Source organism: Clavelina lepadiformis, chromosome 9, assembly GCF_947623445.1.
Source record: "Clavelina lepadiformis chromosome 9, kaClaLepa1.1, whole genome shotgun sequence".
Classification (NCBI taxonomy): Eukaryota; Metazoa; Chordata; class Ascidiacea; order Aplousobranchia; family Clavelinidae; genus Clavelina; species Clavelina lepadiformis.
The window spans coordinates 14,689,878-14,711,180 of record NC_135248.1 but is presented as its reverse complement, the minus strand read 5'-3'; the positions used below and the strand labels follow the sequence as shown (position 1 = coordinate 14,711,180).

At 36.1% G+C, this 21,303-nt stretch overlaps 2 protein-coding genes and 1 long non-coding RNA gene across 4 annotated transcripts; 2 read left to right on the top strand and 1 right to left on the bottom strand.

Annotated features, from left to right (window-relative positions):
* Positions 1 to 1,991: 1,991 nt before the first annotated feature.
* Positions 1,992 to 6,857, top strand: LOC143471423 (uncharacterized). The gene is made up of 6 exons (XM_076969876.1): positions 1,992 to 2,842; positions 2,949 to 3,014; positions 3,297 to 3,386; positions 3,531 to 4,124; positions 4,329 to 4,463; positions 5,465 to 6,857. Exons 1-6 carry the CDS (start codon positions 2,005 to 2,007, stop codon positions 6,298 to 6,300), a joined length of 2,559 nt encoding a protein of 852 aa, XP_076825991.1. The 5' UTR covers positions 1,992 to 2,004; the 3' UTR covers positions 6,301 to 6,857.
* Positions 6,858 to 9,042: 2,185 nt separating this feature from the next.
* On the bottom strand, positions 9,043 to 19,238 carry LOC143471090 (uncharacterized). Of its 2 annotated transcripts, none has more exons than XR_013119475.1 (3): positions 19,102 to 19,238; positions 18,819 to 18,915; positions 9,043 to 9,144 (listed from the first exon to the last, which is right to left on the bottom strand). It is a non-coding gene; the product is annotated as an uncharacterized LOC143471090 (long non-coding RNA). The 2 variants fall into 2 exon arrangements; XR_013119476.1 differs by lacking the exon at positions 9,043 to 9,144 and adding an exon at positions 15,140 to 15,235.
* LOC143471089 (uncharacterized) lies at positions 13,495 to 20,600 on the top strand. The gene is made up of 8 exons (XM_076969437.1): positions 13,495 to 13,612; positions 15,100 to 15,293; positions 15,421 to 16,277; positions 16,384 to 16,449; positions 16,732 to 16,821; positions 16,966 to 17,559; positions 17,764 to 17,898; positions 19,479 to 20,600. The coding sequence occupies exons 1-8, from the start codon at positions 13,604 to 13,606 to the stop codon at positions 20,312 to 20,314; spliced, it is 2,781 nt and encodes a 926-aa protein (XP_076825552.1). The 5' UTR covers positions 13,495 to 13,603; the 3' UTR covers positions 20,315 to 20,600.
* The last annotated feature ends 703 nt before the right edge of the window (positions 20,601 to 21,303 follow it).

The window sequence follows — 21,303 nt, the reverse complement described above, 5'->3', positions numbered from 1 at the left end:
TTTGACAATTATTTATTAATAATTCGACTCGATGCATCTGGTTCCAGGACCCAGATAACAATGTTTGTTCAAATGCTTGAATTTAGATTTTAGCCTCTCCATGGAGTTTGTTGTTCTTGCATGAAATAAGCCGACGTTGTTGACATCGTGACCTTTGGTGAATGTTTTATCGCGTAATTATTGACCAACACTTACTGACGAATAAAATCGTGCAAGGTTCATAACAAAGTAATCAGCATTGTGAGAGCATCAATCGTTGTTAACTGAAACGTTATAGCAAGTTTAAGTTTTACTAAACATTCTCTTTGAATCTTTTGAGATAACTCGATTTCAAAATGGACCAGGTAAGTTGTGACGTAACTTTTTTATAATTTCATCAAAGGAGTTTAGCTGGTTGTGATTGTTCGAGGTAATTTCTATGTCGATTCACAATGATTAATTATGATTCAATGTTCGAAGCAGAAAATATCCGAACTTAATTAAATAAAAGTCAATAGAAAGGTTTTCAAATTTTCCATACATCTTACATCCTATGCTATAATGGCACAGCAGCTGCGTTTGGTCTATGACGAAGTCGAGGTCAAAGTGCGATAATCATTTTATATTTCACAGAATGTTGTCAGTAATATCAGTTATCTCACTGTTAGTGCCATGCCCGAGTACCTGATAACAATTTCTTGCTCAGTGACTTTCGTATATTCGTGAATTGTTTGATGATGCACAAAATCAACGACCTCGATTGACATTATGACGTGTTGTTTTATGTCATAATGAATAAATGTTAACCACATCCAAACCGGGCTTGCGACATCACTATCTTAACTAGGTGTGGCCGAAAAATTTTCAATCGCAAACTACTCGAAAACTATACGTTGTAAACTCATCGGATTTTTATAGGTTAGTAGCAAAAAACATCTGAATTCCTGTATACATCATAATTGTAAAACTTAAGAAAGTGCATTTAGTGTAAATTAAGTATTTCTAAAAGTGATACATTTCTAGAAGTTTTTTTTGTTACACCGCGCCCCCGCTGTGCGGAAAACCAGCCGACCACGAGAAGAGAACGAAAGAGAATAGTTAGTTGAGTTAGAGATGCGTAAATGAGTAAACGAAAACGATACGTCTCAATGCTTAGAGAGAGCAAAATTATGAAAATATGACAATATCTAAAAAGTTACAAAGTAGGCTGGTTTAGGAAAAAGTATACATTCTAGAAGGCGCTACCTTGAAGCCTAAACAATTTGACATGGTAGGAAAATTATTTAAACTAACGAGCGTAGGTGATAAATAGATAAATAAAAAGGTGCTAAAGTAAATAAATAGCGACAAGCGCTGTCGCTTTGATATCATCAAAGCAGGTTAACTTGTTACAATTTTGAAAAATATTCATTAAAACTTTTCTCGTGTCAAAACTGATATATTATGAAAGTTTAACAACGTAAAAAACAGATTTTGTTCAACATATTCTAGTAAAAACAAATTTTATTTTTGACATAAGTTGTCTACAACAAATTAAAGATGAAACAAACTTTGAGTTACCAAATTTACTAGCTTTCAACAATACGACTATGTCATTATATAACGCATCATTATACTGTATATGTCGTTATGATCAGGAAATCAGTTTCAAAATTATCAATAAAATATTGTATTTCTGCCGCAAGATGGTAGCAGGCAACCCGAGAAAAATTCGACAATTTGCGGCTTCTGAAATCTTGTGCAACATCAGAGGAAGCTTGCTGGGTAGAGGAAGTTTTGGAACTGTTCGGTTGGGACACCACCAAGTGTTGGGAAGACTGGCTATAAAATATCAACATCTGCAGGGATCATTGGCTGAGATGAGACAAGCAAAGAAAGAGTAAAACATTTCAAAAACATTGACATTTACTAAAATAGACGTCAAAAATGATTTAAAGAATGTTTTGTTCACGTGTATTAAACATAAAGTATGACATTAAGTTAAAAGAATATCTATTTTGTTGTAGATTGTTAAAAGAGGTTAAAATGATGTTGCTGGCTGCTCACAAACACGTCATCCGCATCGAGGGATTGATTGATGAGGAGGATTGGATTGGAGTTGTCATGGAGCACATGTCAGCCGGATCACTTTCTGACTTGATCTTCAACGAAGAGCTGGAAACTATTCCTCTTCCTCTCTTACTCCGGATGTCATACGAGACGGCTGATGCCATCACCAACCTCCACAAGATGCTCAAGGATCTCAGGATCGCTCATGGAGACTTGAAGCCCCAGAACATTCTTCTTAACTCGGACCTTCATTGTAAAGTGGCAGACTTCGGTGGAGCCGCTTTATCTCATCACACCAGGACAGCGACAGCGAGACCGGATAAAACAGGAGAAGGGAGCCAGTTCACTCTTCCATTTACTGCTCCGGAGAGGTTGGATCGAAATTGCGAGCGACTCACAACATCCATGGATGTCTACAGCTTCGGAGTGATCCTCTACATGATGATTGTTAGAAAGTATCCTGGGATCAGAAATGAAATGTTTTTCAGGATGACTGAGAAGTTTCAAGGCGTGTCCTTTCAACAAAAACTAATCAGCGACATCAAGGATAGACTGAAGCGAGATAAGGATGAGCAAGGTGTTCGGATTATTTCTCTCCTGGAGAGCATCATGACCAAGTGTGTGGACAAGAAACCTTCGAAACGACCAGCGATGATCGAGATACGTGACCAACTTCACCAACTGCTGGCAACCATCAAACCATCTACCATCATGCTCAATATAGCAAGTGTACTCGAACACGTGACCATCACCGATGACGCACTTGATAAAAGAGCCAGCAAACCAATAAGTCACGTGGAATTAGGAGTAGATGGTGAGATATGTTGTATAGTTTGTCATAAGTTGTTATCTTTCATATGCTAGCAAGTGGTGCAATGATCGTTGTCAACCAACCAAGTTTAATTTGTTGATGTTTCTAGAATCTTCATCAAAAAGATCGAGAAAAACAAAATCTTCCTTGGAAAGCTTCACAACCAATTCCGAAAGTAAAATACTTCAAGTTCATTTTTATGAAGTTTTGCGTTGGTAATGTTAGTGCATTGAGCAGTTGTGAAAAGTGAATATGCTAAGTTTATAATCTTAATAATTACGTCATATTGGAAAAGCTTAACATTAAATTTTTCCCTGACATAATACTAATAATAACTTTTCCAGACAATAAATTAAAATCACGACAAAAAAGTTTGAATCAAAACAAAAACATTTCATCCCTAAATATATTGAATATGAAGCACTTGCTACTTTATCATCTCTTTCAAAAATTACAGCTTCTACAAGTTCAACACTAGTTGGCGCAATAAAAGAAGTAGCGGGGTTAAAAGTTTCGGATCCGCTCACAACGAGTAAAACCCAATCAGGTTTGATTACGTCATTAAAGCGTTTTTCCAATCTTTAAAAAAGTCTCTTGCCAACATGGAGAGTAATATTAATGACAATCAAAGAAAGCAAAATTTGAAACTCGTTTTTCTGCGATTTTGCAATAAGTTTGTTTTTTATCGCAGGTTATGAGATTATTCAAAGCAAGATGAGATCGATGCGTGACATGATTTCAAATGAAAACTTTGACCGAGCACTCGACATTTGTGAAGAGCTGACCACCGCGATGAAATCCACTTCCTTAACCGAAGATGACGCAATCAACACCGGAGATGACATCATCAATCTGGTTTCGGATTTGCGCAAACACAAACTATCGTTGAAATTACTTCAACTTCTCAAATGTTGGTGCGACTTGAAAGAACAAATTGCCAACCCGCGTAAAAAACTTGAACTTATGAAAAAGTGTGCGGTGGAAAGTTATGACGTTGTACGAAGCACATCACGTGGTTCTGATCTAGCACAAACAGCGTCCAATGAAATCATTCCACGCATGAATGAGTTTCTTCAATCGATATCGTCAACGAGATGCGATGACGTCAAACTCGTCACAACGACGCAAGCTTATTGTTGGAATGCGATCGGAATATGCCATTGTCAAGTTCAAAAATACAAGGAAGCAATCGAAGTGAACAAGCTCGCCATAACCACCTTGGAATCGAAGCTGGGAGAAGGATGCAGAAAATTGGAAGTCTACTCAATATGCTGCACCAGTGCAGGTTGATACAATGAAGTTGACGACATTGTCGCAACATCAAGCTGATAGTGTTCACATTATTTTTCATTATTTAAAACTTTATTACGAATTCAACTTTGTCGTTTGTTGATTGTTACAAACGCAACAGCCAACTTGTTCATGCAATAATTTGACAATGATGTGATCACAGGAAGCTGACAAGGTTCTCATTAATAATTATTTTTAGGTACTTATTACAAACTCAACAACCAACCTGATGAATCTGAAACATTTTATATCAAAGCATTTCAGGCCGAGCAGGAAGTGGAAGATTACACCAGCGAGGAATGGAAGATGAAAATCATTCACTTCACAATTAACAGTAAACAATAAAAATACGTATTTATTCTAAAACAATAGACACTCAAATATATATTTACATTAATTTTGTTAATATGACGTCACAATAACGATGCAAATTTTAGAAATTAGTTTTCGTTTCCGACCGGATGACGAAATGCAAGTGCAATAAAGTACGAATGTGGCCAAAGTAACTTTTTGAAAAGTTTTACTTCAAATTTGTCACAAACACTATATTACGTGGTAATGTAGTTAATACTTTATTGTATTAATCTTTAATTTGGTGTGTGCCATGGGCCCCTTATCTTGTCTTTACTTTATCGAATACAAACTGAACTCATTATAAACGACCAAAACAACTTTTCTATTGAAAAATAAAAGGTAAACTCTTAAAAAGAGCGATAAAGGAAGCTGTGGGCACTTCATTGAACACACGTCACACTTGAGTGCTTTCTACGCTCTTGTCAACTGATTCGTGGATAAAAACGAACAAAAGGTAAAGATGAAGGAAAATTTTCAAATCCACCAACTCCAGCCTATACTAAAAATTGACATCATATTACTTCCATCGTTATTATTCGATAAAAAGTAATCACGTGTCAAGGTCGCTACAACCATGTCAGCACTCTCCACGTGTCTATCACCTGCTTTTCACAATTAGTTCCATTCACATATTTTCTCCTCATTTTTATATTTTCTCGAGTGAGCAGCAGGCAAGCGCATAATTAGTTCCCTTCGCTTTCATATTTTCTCACTTATTTTTCGAAATACCTGAAATTAAATTATTTGCATCAGCTCTGGCTCTAGGCTTTTAATTGTTATTACTTGTTGTTGACGATATTTTGTTTCAGTTTTCATAGCAATTTGTTTTGTTATCTCACAATAGTTTAAGTGACTTCACGATCTAAAACTGTTCCACAATCCTATTCTGAAACCTACAAAATTTGAAATGAAAATCTACTAATTACTACGATCAGATAAAAACATGATGTCATTAATATTGTAATTTTCAATTTCTTTCAGATATTTGCAACTTGTACCAAGATCATTCAACCATGACCAAAACGAAAGGAAATGACGTTTACAAATTCCTTCAAAAACAAAAGCAACTGACGGGATTTCCCTACTTTAAGAACAAATTGTTAACCTTATGTTTGATGATTCTTCTCAGTCTGGATGATGACGTGAAATCTATTTGCAAAAATCTCGCAACCATAGCAATGGATATAAGACCGCCACCTGGTGAATGCAATAACATGTGCATTAGACTCAAACAAACAGCTAAGCTCTTATTTTCGAAGAATGATGAGAATTCAGCGATGTCATTGATAAGATGTGGAATGAAGTTGAGTGAATTTATTCCCGATGCAGATGATGAACTTTATAAACTTCGAGACTTTGCATTAATTATGACAAAGCAAGCCAGAAAGCTCACATCTTCCACTCCATCTCATATTGCCACCATTGCAGGTGGATTCATTCCACTGTGTGAGGAGATCATTGAAAAGATAAAAAGATATAAAAACATCGATCAACAAATCAAGGACAAATGGTTAAGTTTAACATTGAACTACACCAGCCAATGTTACCTCACAATCAAGCTTTATGACAAAGCCCTGCAATTGGCCAACCAAGCCATTGATATCCTACCATTGGACATCGGCCAACATCAAAACCTTCGAGACAAGTTTACAGGCGAGATGTATTATGGCATCGGTGTTTCCAACTACAATTTAGAGAAATTTGATTTAGCTAAAAATGCTGTTTCTGAAGCGATCAAATTGTTAAAGAACTGGTCTGGACAAAATGATCGATTAAAAGAAGCTCGTCGATATTTGGAGAAAATAAATAATCTTTAATTCATATCATTGTGTAGTACAATGACGTCATAATCTTGCTTCATAACAATTCTGTGGCAAAATCTTGAAGATAATTAGGTCTGTTGTAGATTTTGTCATACTACTTATTGCTGTATCAATACAACTAGCTGCGTCACTGAATAAGTCCAAGTTTGCGAACTTGAGAAAGATGGCCATGAATCTACTTGTTCTGTTCGGGTCTACATACATTTATAAGCAAACATTTTCGACCATGAACATTAATAAGACAAAGCTGCGTTCCATTCTATTCAGGAATCCGGCCCGCTAAGTACTTCATTTTCTCATATCAGGCCCGCCGACCGAAGAAGTTGCCCGCCCCTGAACTAGAACATGATCTGACGGCTGGACTATTATTTTGATTTTCTGTTGCGTCATAAACGGATGTTTACTGAAGTGGAATCATTTTTGAAATCAATTTGTGTGTTCAGTTATTTGTAAATATTTATTAGTTTGTTGTATTTGTTTTGAAGTTTATTTCATTTAGTCATCACCTTCTTGGGCAATCTATATAACTTATGTAGTAAACTTATGATTGTTCGATATATTATGACTCAAAAATGTATTTTGTAAATATAATCTTTGTTCAAGTGAGAAACTAGGACAATAATAATGTTTTCAATTCATCGCAGTAAAAGAGCATTCTAAGTAAATGAGCATTAAGCCATAGTACGCAAATCTGTGTTAAATGTTGTTGGAATGGTGCAGTACATCGGGTAAGAAGGAAAGCTTGTCATAGACAGAATTATACCAAAAATATCACCAATACTGTGGAGTAGTAATAAGGTTAATAATGGTAATTGCCAGCATAGCACACAGTGATAGTTGTGCTGGACACAGTGATTGATGGAGGACATGATTGGACCTGAGCATTTTATTTCAACGAATTATAAGATCGTCAATGATGACGAAAAAACGAAACAATCACCCGAGACACATATTTTGTAAAGATTGATTGCTTCAGTTATTTTCCAGGTTTCATTGGTCAACTTTTTCAATATTTCAACTTTCCATGAAACAAACCATGAACCAAAAACACAAACTTTTCAAAACTTTATGTAACTGTTGAGCTGTGCGTAACTTCTAGCAAGCCAGTGTGTATGTGTGTGTGTGTGTGTGTCGTCATTTACATTTCTTCTCTATTTCGATGATTAAGGAATAAGTTTTTTATTGCTAGAATAACTTCACAATGGACAGAGTTTGGCGCAAGACATTAATCCATGGCGGATAAATTTGAACACTGTTCAAATATGTGCGCTATCCTTCTGTCGTTGTCCCTGCCCAGACATAAAAGTTTGAACAGGTTGGCTGCGTTTGATTTTATGAGGCAAATGTTTCAACTTTGACGCAAACTAACATCAGTTCAGAGAAGTAAGTCAAAATAAAACTTTCATTCGCATAAAATGTTGAAGTGCGAAGCCAAACAAGAGCTCATTTGTTGCAGAACGACGCATACGCAAAGTAGCTAAAGCAATTGAAAAATGCTACTATAAATGTGTTCAAATAAAGTGCTCAAATGGTATTGGACACCACATATGTTATCTGTTAAGGCTTCCTACTACAGCATAAATTCCTTAGGATCAGTTGATTCTGCAAGATGTTGGAGTCTTCAGATGATCCAAGATGCAACATTTGCAGACAACTAGGTGGCGATTGGTGGATAACTCTCCACCCGTTTAACTCGAATGTCAACCATAGAAGAAAGAGGTCAACTGAAACGACACAGAATCTATCAACGAACGATGTCGTGGATAATTAATCGTTTTATTTATGCTTGTGTAATTACTATTTATGTATTTGGTGTACTAGTGTCGTCAAGATGTTCTTAAGGGAAAAATTTGTTTATAATGATGATATCGCTGTTACAAAAGAATGTGGTTAAATTTAAAAAAGTAGGTTTTTGTAACAAATGTTTCCTTAACCACCGACACTGTTTGATATATTAGCTTTTTATCGTTTTTAAATTTCACCACTTTCCGCATTTCACATCTTGTGTTTTATTTTTTAATTGCTCTGCCAAGTAAGTGTTATCCTGGCTTGGCTGCTCCTCGCCGTTACATCAAGCGCTGTGTCTATTTGACTAAGAAACTCACTTTTATTTAGTTCGTGCTGGTGTGCTGCTGTGGAAAGAATAAAAGCACAAGAAATCTTGGAGGAAACTTTAGTTGGTGTCGCGGTTCACCATTACTGGGCCATAAGCTTTCTCCAGTTACACATTGTTGTAAGGAGCAACTTCCATTTGCATTAATATTTGCACCATCTTACCTACACATAGCATCATCCATCTTTCACCTCTGTCTAGGCTGCGTATTCCACGTGGGACTTCCAGACCAGTTCAACATAGAATGAAAGTGAGAACAGCCAAGTTAATATTGATGTCACATAAACCAACTGAGTCACATATTAACTTGTTCACATATAGCCCAAATTATCAAACTTCAAATTAAAATTGGCTTGTTTTTAAAGTCTTGCCTGTGAAATACTCACATTTATCGTTTAGAAACAAGAAAAAGTGGTAATCTTGACCGAAATTTACAGTGTCAGGATTAATTAACACAAATTAAAGTTAACACAAAGATTAAAGTTAAATTAAAGTTAAAAGATTAAAGTCAAATTAACACAAAGATGAAAGTTACTACTTTCCACAGTTTATCCAGAATTCACGAAAAGTATCACTTCAAAATTTCGCCATCTTCCATCATCTATTCTCTTTTGAAGACCTTTGCTTTAGTTAGATATTTCCATCTTTAAACAATCGCTCTGAAGTAATTCATAGCGTGCATTGTTACACTTCATAGTCTTGTAAAGTCCCACCGCGCACAGAACCTGTGTTTGAGCAGTTATAAAAATACAAGGTCAAAGGTCGAATTTCATTTCATAGTTCACACAACGTTGCGCTAAACGTCATCGTTATCAAACGTCAATCATCAGACTTGTAGCGACTACAGTGATACCTCGTTAATCCGGACCACTTCGTTTCGTCAAAAAATGTCAGTTTAGCGGGGTATCCGGATTATTGGAAAGTAAAAAATTAATCAATCTTGCAAATGCAGCACCGTGTACAAAACGCAGTATGCACCTTACTCCAATTCTAAGTACCAAGTTTCTGGCTGGACAGCAACTAAAATAAATTTATATTTTTTGTATGATCCGACCCAGTGTCGAACCCCAGAACCATCGTATTAAAGACGAATGCTCTAAGCAAGAAGTGACGAACATGCGGCCGCAAATCGGTTTGACAACCGCTCTTGCATGACGAAGCATTCCGGCGGGACCAGCAGTCTAGAACTTTCTTTGGCCTGTTTCCAATTTTTTCGCAATGCGATATCAGAAGCTGATAGCACGATTGAGTCGCAGTAGTATGTCTTCAATAGATTGCCGCACTCAACCTATGTAATGTACGTATTTTTTTGCGACCGCGGAAGCGTTGTTTGTTAGTGTTGATGAACAATTTATTTTTTCGTTTCTAAAATACTGTACAGTATTTCATAGTATGACTAAAAAGCTGTGCGGCTTACTCAGCTGTAACTGACAAAGTGGCTTGCCACAACGAATAGGCCCGTCACCGCTGCTACAACGTCATTATGCAACGCAACGTAATTATGCGTAGACAATAATCGGCTATTGTTTCGTCAACTGACTACCCAGTGTACATAGGATATTAGAACAATCGTGAATCATTTTCGCTTAACTGTTAATAATCCGGTTTAACGGATTTTATTGCTATTGATTTAGCACATTTGTTCCAAAACTTTTGTGTAGGAGTCGGACAGCGGGGTTTCCGGATTAAATGGGTAAAATGCATAGGAAGAAATCCGTTCCCGGCAGTTTTGTGTCGGATAGCGGCAAGGCTGCCACTCGTAGGGATTTTACCCTACGGTAGGGATTTTTGGCCCCTTGTAGGGTGTAGGGTGACCCTACGGGTTTTTCACCTTTATTCATAGATTTCTTTTTGTTTAAAGTAAAATAAAAATAAATTCAAATAATAAATTTACTGAATAATGACAAAAACATAGTCTAAGCCAGGGGTGGCCAAACTGCGGCTCTTTAATGAATTAGCATTGTTGAATTAGACATGCATTTTCCCGGTCTAGACGAGTTGTTTGATCAGATTATAAAACAATGCGTTCTATCTCATGTAGTAACAATAGACTCATTGTTGTAACAATGGACACTTTAGTTAAGTAAATTGTCAGATTGAAGCTGTACGTCAGGGATGACCTAGTTTTAAGTCTTGGTTATGGTTATACTAATAATTGTAAATTGCAAAAAGAGTTGGTGAAGCCCAGCAGGTGGAGACTGGAGAGTGAGACTGTGAGACAGCAGATGAGCAGAATCAGCAGATTGAACAGACAGGATTACAGGAATCAAGTGATCTTGTTTTGATCAAGTCAAGTGATCTTGAATACGATACTTTTATCATTAAATTACAATTATTCTGGTTGTTGACAAGTTGACAACGGTAATGCCCAAAGAGGTGAGATCCAAAAATTCTAGGTTTCGATCGCAAAGCTACAGAAAAGAATGGGAAAAGGAAAACTGGGCACAAGGATGGTTAAAAGTTTCGTCTCAGGAAGCATCAAAAGCATTTTGTCAATTTTGTGACAAGAACATTCTTGCTGGGAAATCAGAACTAATGAGGCATGCAAAAACTGCTCAACATTGTCAAAATGCTGCACAAGTTCTTGGAAGCACATCGATGGAGCAATATGTCACAAGTAGTCAAGGCTGCATCAAAGCTGAATTAAATACTGTGGCCTTAATTGCAAGACGCAATATTTCTTTCAATTTCATGTCATACATGGTACCAACCCTGAAGCATATTGCTAGTGATTCCAAAGCAATAAAAGATATGACCTCTGGTCGGACAAAAACAACATATCTACTAACAGAATGTCTAGCTGTTGATGCTCATGAAAGGTTAATTCAAGAGCTACAAGAAGCTAAAGGCTTTTCAATTCTCTGTGATAAAGCATCAGATATATCAATGAATAAAATCTTTTGTATAAACGTCCGCTACTTATACAATGGATCACCAAGAACACAGTTATACCAACTCATTAGGCTAAAAAGGGAAACACAATTAGTGGAAACACAAACGTCAGTAAATGTTGAACTACTTTAGTTCTGGTGCTTTTGAACTGAAACTAAAGTAGTTATAAAGTGCCATAAAACTGCCAAAATTTCTTTTTTTTTTGTTCAAACTGCGTAGGGAGATGTAGGGTTTTTTTAGGTGTGCTGGTAGGGTTAATTTCTTTTTTTGAGTGGCAACACTGGATAGCGGGGATTTCGGTTCATCGGGGTACGGATTAACGAGGTCCCACTGTATTTGGTCCTGGCCCAATACACCAATGTTTGCTCAAATGCTTCAGTTCAAATTCTTACTTCTCTTTCAATATTTGTTCTTCCAAACTACCAACAACCTCTATAAATTGCACTAATTTAATTCATTGATGAAGGCTGAAGCCCGAATAAATCAAATGAGCATTTATATGTGCGGGTCCTCTAACAAGTTAATCAACGATTTAAGGTCAATATTAATCACTGGTCTAAAACTCTAGTCTAAATGATAAAATGCAAATAAGTTTTACAAATATAGAAACCAATCTTTTTCAAACCGTTTCGAAATTTATAATTCAATATGGGACAGGTGTATTGTGACAAATATGTATTTGTGGTGTTATAAAATGAAATTACCTGGTTTCAGAGTTTTGAGGTAAATTATAAATCAATTGTCAATGATTATGGGTAATATGATGTTGCCAGTAAAACCACTGAAAACCTGTTGGAGTTTTTAATGGTTCAAGTGTGATGCAAAATGTCAGAAATATATAGAAAGGTCACGTTAACTTCCTGTCGGTCCAGATCTTCTGCTCTAACGCCCAGTCACAAACTATAGTAGGCCATAATGTAAATCAAAACAATTCAATGAAACTACTTGAACGTTTTTAAAAATGTTCTCGTATGCAACGTGATAATCGACGCAGTCTCACAAGCACCGAACAGTGTAGCTCGAGCACCCAATGTAGAACGATGAACGCAGAATGGACTTGGATCCGCGCATCACGCAAACGATCAGAGCCAATCAGAGCAATTACGTTTCAACAAAAGCGAATCGAGCTCCCACCTCGGGGAGGAGATGGGTGAGTGACGATGTGCACGTGACACACAAATACAGTTCGAGTCGTGGGTTAAAGTTCAAACCTATCAGAGCTAAGATAAAAATAAACCGACAACTGGATGATACCAGTGGGATAGAGTTAATATGCACTTCATTATAAGAGAAATCTGTTACAAGTAAATAACCTAAAGAGCAGAGTAAAAACAAACATAAAAATACGACAAAATGTCAAAAGTAAATATATTAACATGCAGAGACATGTACAAAAGCACTAGAACAAATTCTTTGTGACACAAGTCTCATGTTTTCCTTTACAGGTTTGTCAAGTAAAAATATAAACACGCAATCTTATATACTTGTTCTTCAATAAACAATAAACCTGCTAAATGTAGACAATTTTTAAAACCAACTTATTTCAAACAAAAATATCAAATCCCTCGGCGTTTAGTGTTTTTATTATAGACTTGTAGTTATGGCTTTCAGTCAACAAAATAACCTCGAATATTGACGCAATTATTATGACGTTATAAAAATTATGAAGGTGATCTTGTGACGTTCATCGAGATCCATCGACTGCTTCATTTTTACATTCTGAACTTGTCTGAAGGCGATACCTTTATGCAGTAGTTTGGTCTTTAAATATTTGAAATTAAAACACTTTCCAGTGCGCGTTGACACATTTCATCGACTCAGCTGCACGATTATCACGTGACAGTTTCAATTGCAAACCATCGTGCATAAAAGTTGTGCTAGGACAAATAAAACAATTCTGGTCAAAGGTCGATTTTTATTTCAGAGTTCACAAAAGTCAACAGTTGCATTCATCTGTTTTGACAATTATTTATTAATAATTCGACTCGATGCATCTGGTTCCAGGACCCAGATAACAATGTTTGTTCAAATGCTTGAATTTAGATTTTAGCATCTCCATGGAGTTTGTTGTTCTTGCATGAAATAAGCCGACGCTGTTGACATCATGACCTTTAATGAATGTTTTATCGCGAAATTATTGACCAACACTTACTGACGAATAAAATCGTGCAAGGCACATAACAAAGTAATCAGCATTGTGAGAGCATCAATCGTTGTTAACTGAAACGTTATAGCAAGTTTAAGTTTTACTAAACATTCTCTTTGAATCTTTTGAGATAACTCGATTTCAAAATGGACCAGGTAAGTTTTGACGTAACTTTTTTATAATTTCATCAGAGGAGTTTGCCTGGTAGTGATTGTTCGAGGTAATTTCTATGTCGATTCACAATGATTAATCATGATTTAATGTTAGAAGCAGAAAATATCCGAACTTAATTAAATAAAAGTCAATAGAAAGGTTTTCAAATTTTCCATACATCTTACATCCTATGCTATAATGGCACAGCAGCTGCGTTTGGTCTATGACGAAGTCGAGGTCAAAGTGCGATAATCATTTTATATTTCACAGAATGTTGTCAGTAATATCAGTTATCTCACTTTTAGCGCCATGCCCGAGTACTTGATAACAATTTCTTGCTCAGTGATTTTTGTTTATTCTGGGTGAATTGTTTCATGATGCACAAAATGAACGACCTCCATTGACATTATGACGTGTTCTGTTATGTCATAATGAGTAAATGTGAACCCCATCCAAACTGGGCTTGCAACATCACTATCTTAACTAGGTGTGGCCGACAAATTGTCAATCATTAATTACTCGAAAACTATACGTTGTAAACTGATCGGCTAAACATCTGGCTTCCAGTTACAGCATAGTTGTAAAACTAAAGAAAGTGAATTTAGTGTAAAGTAGGTATTTGTACAAATGATACATTTCTAAAGGTTTTTCTTGTTACGTCGCGCCCCCGTTGTGCTGAAAACCAGCTGACCGCGAGAAGAGAACGAAAGAGAAAAGTTAGTCTAGTTAATTAAGTGTAAATGAGTAAACGAAAACGATACGCTTCAATGCGTAGTAGAGAAAAGAGAACAACAGTATGAAAACATGACAATATCTCAAAAATTACAAAATCCAACTTTATAAAACAAACATGGACAGTTGACCGGACATTTGTTAAGAAAAGTCACCAAATTTGAAGTTTCTACTGCAAACACTTCAACTGTACGCCACGTTTTGCTGTGACTGTGTGCGGGAGAAGCCACACCTAGTGAAAATAGGGTTAACGCTTAGGAAAGAGAAGTATATTTGTTTGACATGTTTATATGGTTGTTATCAAACTAGTAGGCTTATTAGGACAAAGTATAAATTCTAGAAGGCGCTACCTTGAAGCCTAAACAATTTGACATGATTGGAAAAGTATTCAAACTAACGAGCGCAGACGAAAATAAATAGCGACAAGTGCAGTCGTTTTAATCTCATCAAAGCAGGTTAACTTGTCGCAATTTTGACTAAAAATCATTAAAACTTTTCTTAAGTCAAAACTGATATATTATGAAAGTTTAACAACGTAAAAGACAGATTTTATTCAACATATTCAAGTAAAATCAAATTTTATTTTTGACATAAGTTTTCTACAAGAAATTAAAGGTGAAACAAACTTTGAGTTACCAAATTTACTAGCTTTCAACAATACGACTATGTCATTATATAACGCATCATTATATATGTCACTATGATCAGGATATCAGTTTCAAAACTATCAATAAAATATTTTTATTTCTGCCGCAAGATGGTAGCAGGCAACCCCAAAAGAATCCGACAATTTGCGGCTTCTGAAATCTTGTGCAATATCAAAGGAAGCTTGCTTGGCCGGGGAGGATTTGGAACTGTCTGGTTGGGACACCACCAAGTGTTGGGAAGACTGGCTATAAAATGTCAACATCGACATGGATCATTGGTTGAGATGAGACAAGCAAAGAAAGAGTAAAACATTTCAAAAACATTGACATTTACTAAAATATACATCAAAAATCATTTAAAGAATGTATAGTGCACGTATATTAATCATAAAGTGTGACATTAAGTTAACAGATAATCTATTTTGTTGTAGATTGTTAAAAGAGGTTGAAATGATGTTGCTGGCTGCTCACAAACACGTCATCCGCATCGAGGGATTGATTGAAGAGGAGAATTGGGTTGGAGTTGTAATGGAGCACATGTCAGCCGGATCACTTGCTGACTTCATCTTCAACAAAGAGCTGGAAACTATTCCTCTTCCTCTTTTACTCCGGATGTCATACGAGACGGCTGATGCCATCACCAACCTCCACAAGATGCTCAAGGATCTCAGGATCGCTCATGGAGACTTGAAGCCCCAGAACATTCTTCTTAGCTCGGATCTTCATTGCAAAGTGGCAGACTTCGGTGGAGCCGCTTTATCTCATCACACCAGGACAGTGACAGCGAGACCGGATAGAACAGGAGAAGGGAATCAGTACACCGATCTATTTACTGCTCCGGAGAGGTTGGATCCAAATTGCGACCGGCTCACAACATCCATGGATGTCTACAGCTTCGGAGTGATCCTCTACATGATGATCGTTAGAAAGTATCCTGGGATCAGAAATGAAGTGTTTTTCAGGATGACTGGGAAGTTTCAAGGCGTGTCCTTTCAACAAAAACTAATCAACGACATCAAGGATAGACTGAAGCGAGATAAGGATGAGCAAGGTGTTCGGATTATTTCTCTCCTGGAGAGCATCATGACCAAGTGTGTGGACAAGGAACCTTCGAAACGACCAGCGATGATCGAGATACGTGACCAACTTCACCAACTGCTGGCAACCATCAAACCATCTACCATCATGCTCAATATAGCAAGTGTACTCGAACACGTGACCATCACCGATGACGTACTTGATGAGGGAGCCAGCAAACCAATAAGTCACGTGGTATTCGGAGTAGATGGTGAGATATGTTGTGTAGTTGGTGATGAGTTGTTATCTTTCATATGCTAGCAAGTGGTGCAGTGATAGTTGTGAAACAACCAAGTTTAAATTGTTGATGTTTCCAGAATCTTCATCAGAAAGATCGAGAAAAACAAAATCTTCCTTGGAAAGCTTCACAACCAGTTCCGCAAGTAAAGTATTTTAAGTTTAGTTTAATGTAGTTTTGCGTTGGTAATGTTAGTGAATTGAGCAGTTGTGAAAAGTGAATATGCTAATTTTATAATCTTAATAATTACATCATATTGGAAAAGCTTAACATTAAATTTTTCCCTGACATAATACTAATAATAACTTTTCCAGACAATAAATTAAAATCAAGACAAAAAAGTTTGAATCAAAACAAAAACATTTCATCCCTAAATATATTGAATATGAAGCACTTGCTACTTTATCATCTCTTTCAAAAATTACAGCTTCTACAAGTTCAACACTAGTTGGCGCAATAAAAGGAGTAGCGGGGTTAAAAGTTTCGGATCCGTCCACAACGAGTAAAAACCAATCAGGTTTGATTACGTCATTAAAGCGTTTTTCCAATCTTTAAAAAAGTCTCTTGCCAACATGGAGAGTAATATTAATGACAATCAAACAAAGCAAAATTTGAAACTCGTTTTACTGCGATTTTGCAATAAGTTTGTGTTTTATGGCAGGTTATGAGATTATTCAAAGCAAGATGAGATCGATGCGTGACATGATTTCAAATGAAAACTTTGACCGAGCACTCGACATTTGTGAAGAGCTGATCACCGCGATGAAATCCACTTCCTTAACCGAAGATGACGCAATCAACACCGGAGATGACATCATCAATCTGGTGTCGGATTTGCGCAAACACAAAGTATCGTTGAAATTATTTCAACTTCTCAAATGTGGCTGTGACTTGAAAGAAAAAATCATCAACCCGCGTAACAAACTTCTACTTATGAAAATGTTTTCGGGGGAAAGTTACGTCATTGTACAAAGCACATCATGTGGATCTGATCTAGCACTAACAGCGTCCAATGAAATCATTCCACGCATGAATGAGTTTCTTCAATCGATATCGTCAACGAGATGCGATGACATCAAACTCGTCACAACGACTCAAGCTCATTGTTGGAAAGCGATCGGATTATGCCATTATCATGTTCAAAAATACAAGGAAGCAATCGAAGTTAACCAGCTCGCCATAACCACCTTGGAATCGAAGCTAGAAGAAGGATGCAGAAAATTGGAAGTCTACTCATTTTGCTGCAACAATGCAGGTTGTTACGATGAAGTTTACGACATTGTTGCAACATGAAGCTGAAAATGTTCACGTTATTTTTCATTGTTTAAGACTTTTTTCGAATTCAACTCTGTTGTTTGTTGATTGTTACAAACGCAACAGCCAACTTGTTCATTTAATAATTTGACAACCTTATTTTCGCAGGAAGCTGGCAAGGTTCTCATTATTTATGATATTTTAGGTGCTTATTACGAATTCAACAACCAACCTGATGAATCTGAAACATTTTATATCAAAGCATTTCAGACCGAGCAGGAAGTGGAAGATTACCCCAGCGAGGAATGGAGAATGAAAATGATTCACTTCACAATTGACAGTAAACAATAAAAATACGTATTTATTCTTAAACAATAAATACTCAAATATATATTTAAATTTATTTTGTTTATTTTGACGTCACGATCACGATGATAATTTTAGAAATTAGTTTTCGAATTTGACCGGTTGAAGAAATGCAAGCGCAATAAAATATGAAGGTGGCCAAAGTAGCTTTGTTAAAAAGTTTTACTTCAATATCGTCACATTCACTATGTTACGTCATAATGAAGTTAATGCTTTATAGTTATGTTTTGTTAATTTTGTTAGTGCCATGGCCCCTTTGTCTTGTCTTTAATTTATCGAATACAAACTGGATTCATTATATGATCGACCAAAACAACTTTCCTATTGAAAAGTAAAAGTTAAATTCGTAAAAGGAGCGATAAATGAGGTTGTGGGCCCTTCATTGAACACACGTCACGCTTGATTGCTTTCTACGCTCCGGTCAGCTTATTATTGAATAAAAACGATACAAGGCTCAAGATGAAGGAAAATATTCAATTCCACAACCTCCAAGCTACACTCAACATTGACGTGTCAAGGTCGCTACAATCATCCAAATTAGGGTTTTCCAACCTTTTAATGACTGCGCGGGCCACTTGAGTGTTTACTGGTAATTTCTAATTAAAACCCATGCGCCAAAATTTTAATCTTAGAAATACGTATTATCCTCTTTTACAACAATAAACGTACCAAGACATAGTAAATTCAACAAAGTTTTTACTACACGTTGACATTTCAATGTGAAGTTTCGCATTTTTATTTCTACTAGTATATTTAGTATTTTATTTCTAGTATTTTTTTTATATTAACTCATACCTAAGTTCTAATCTTAGAAGTACGTATTATCTTCTTTTACAACTATAACAACAATAAACATACCAAGTTATTGTAAATTCAACAAAGTTTTTACTACACCTCGACATTTCAATGCGAAGTTTGTTTTTCTCAAACAAGTTTGGCAATATTCGGTGAGATGGACGATGTAGCAATGGGAAGCGAGTTTTCCATATGGCTGTCAGAAATTAGTAAACAAACAATAAATGCCAATTTCTCGGAATGTAAGTTCGCTATAAATTACGTAGGCAATTCAGTTGATAACATTTCGAAAAATACAGCGCGGGCTACTCAAAACATTCCTGCGGGCCACGGGTTGGACTATGGACACCCCTGATCTAAACACTCTCCACGTGTTAATCACCTGCTTTTCACAATTAGTTCCATTCGCAAATTTTATCTTCATTTTTATATTTCCTCGTGTGAGCAGCAGGCAAGCGCATGGTTAGTTCTCTTCGCTTTCATATTTTCTCACTTATTTTTCGAAATATCTGAAATTTAATTATTTGCATCAGCTTTGGCTCTAAGCTTTAACTTGTTATTACTTACTGTTGACGATATTTTGTTTCCATATTCATATTAATTTGTTTTGTTACATCACAATAGTTTAAATGACCTATCAATCCAAAATTGTGCCACAACCCTATTAATCATGCAAAACTTGAAATAAAAATCTACTAATTATTGCGTTCAGAATAAAAACGTGATGTCATTAGTGTTGTAATTTTCAATTTCTTCCAGATTTGTGCGACTTGTACCAAGACCATCCAACCATGACCAAAACGAAAGGAAATGACGTTTACAAATTCCTTCAAAAACAAAACAACCTGACGGGGCTTCCCCACTTTAAGAACAAATTCTTAACCTTACGTTTGATGATTCTTCTCAGTCTGAATGATGACGTCAAATTTATTTGCAAAAATTTCGCAACCATGGCAACGGATATAACACCGCCACCTGGTGAATGCAATAACTTGTGCATAAGTCTCAGACAAACAGCTGAGGTTTTATTTTCGAAGAATGATGAGAATTCAGCGATGTCAATGATAAGATGTGGGATGAAGTTGAGTAAATGTATTCCCGATGCAGATGATGAACTTTATAGACTTCGATACTTTGCATTAATTATGGCAGAGCAAGCCAGCAAGCTCACATCTTCCTCTCCATCTCATCTTGTCACCATTGCAGGCGGATTCATTCCACTGTGTGAGGAGATCATTGAAAAGATAAAACGATCTAAAATCGTCGACCAACAAATCAAGGACAAATGGTTAAGTTTAACATTGAACCACACCAGCCAATGTTACCTCACAATCAAGCTTTATGACAAAGCCCTGCAATTGGCCAACCAGGCCATGGATATCCTACCATTGGACATCGGCCAACTTCAGAACGATCGAGACCTGTTCAAAGGCGAGATGTATTATTGCATCGGTGTTTCCAACTACAATTTGGAGAAATTTGATTCAGCTAAAAATGCTCTTTCTGTAGCGATCAAATTGTTAAAGAAATATTCTGGACAAAATGATCGAAAAAACGAAGCTCGTCGATGTTTGGAGAAAATAAATAATCTTTAATTCATATCATTGTGTAGCATAATGACGTCATAATCTTGCTTCATAACAATTTTGTGGCATGTAGCTGAAAAAATAACGTTTTTATTGATTTTGTATTGAATTTTGTGGTAGGTTCCTCAAAGAAATTAAGGTTTTATTGATTCATCATTGAGTTGAAACAAATAGAACGTTATTTATCGGCTGAAATGTTACTTGTTATTTGTTACGTCATAAACGGATGTTTGTTGAAGTAGATTTATTCTTGAAATTAATCTGTGTATTCATTTATTTGTAAATATTTTGTAGTTTGCTGTTTCTACTTTATAGTTCAACTTTAATTTTATACAGTATACTTATCACTCATAATTCATCATTGTTCAATTGATTACACTGGTCTACAAAAACAAAAAAAATTTTTGTTGCATGAACTTTGATGATTAATTTAGGCTAAGTTTTGGTTGATGAATCCAATTCTGAGCTCAAAATTGCTCTATCACGTCAGGTGTTTTCGCTGCGCATTTTCCCCAATTTCATAAATTGATCAAATTTTGACTTTCGTTAGTGACGGTACGGTGAACGTATAACAGCAACAAATCAAATATTGTTATTGAAATCACCTATGATGAAACCTCGACTGGAAGTTTTGTTGTAACACAGAATGACAGGGTTTTCAGTAAACTTTAATCTAGTGGTTTTCAATCTTTCTTCAATCACGGACCTCTTTTCGAATTTCGAAAATATATGTGAACGCATTCATTTTTTCTTTCGTATCTCATTACTGAGTTACCGTCTATATCTGTATACATCCGCCCTGGAGACTTAAAAGGCCAATGCTTTTTGTGACAGCACCCTGCTCTTTAGTAAAACGTAAACATTGTCAACAATAAACATAACATTGTTCGTATAATGTAAAACAAAATTGACAGCTAAAAATGAAGCCTGAAGTGCGTGGTACTTCACAATGGAAATAAATATGCATCAATTCCAGTAGGACATTCTGTGACACTCAA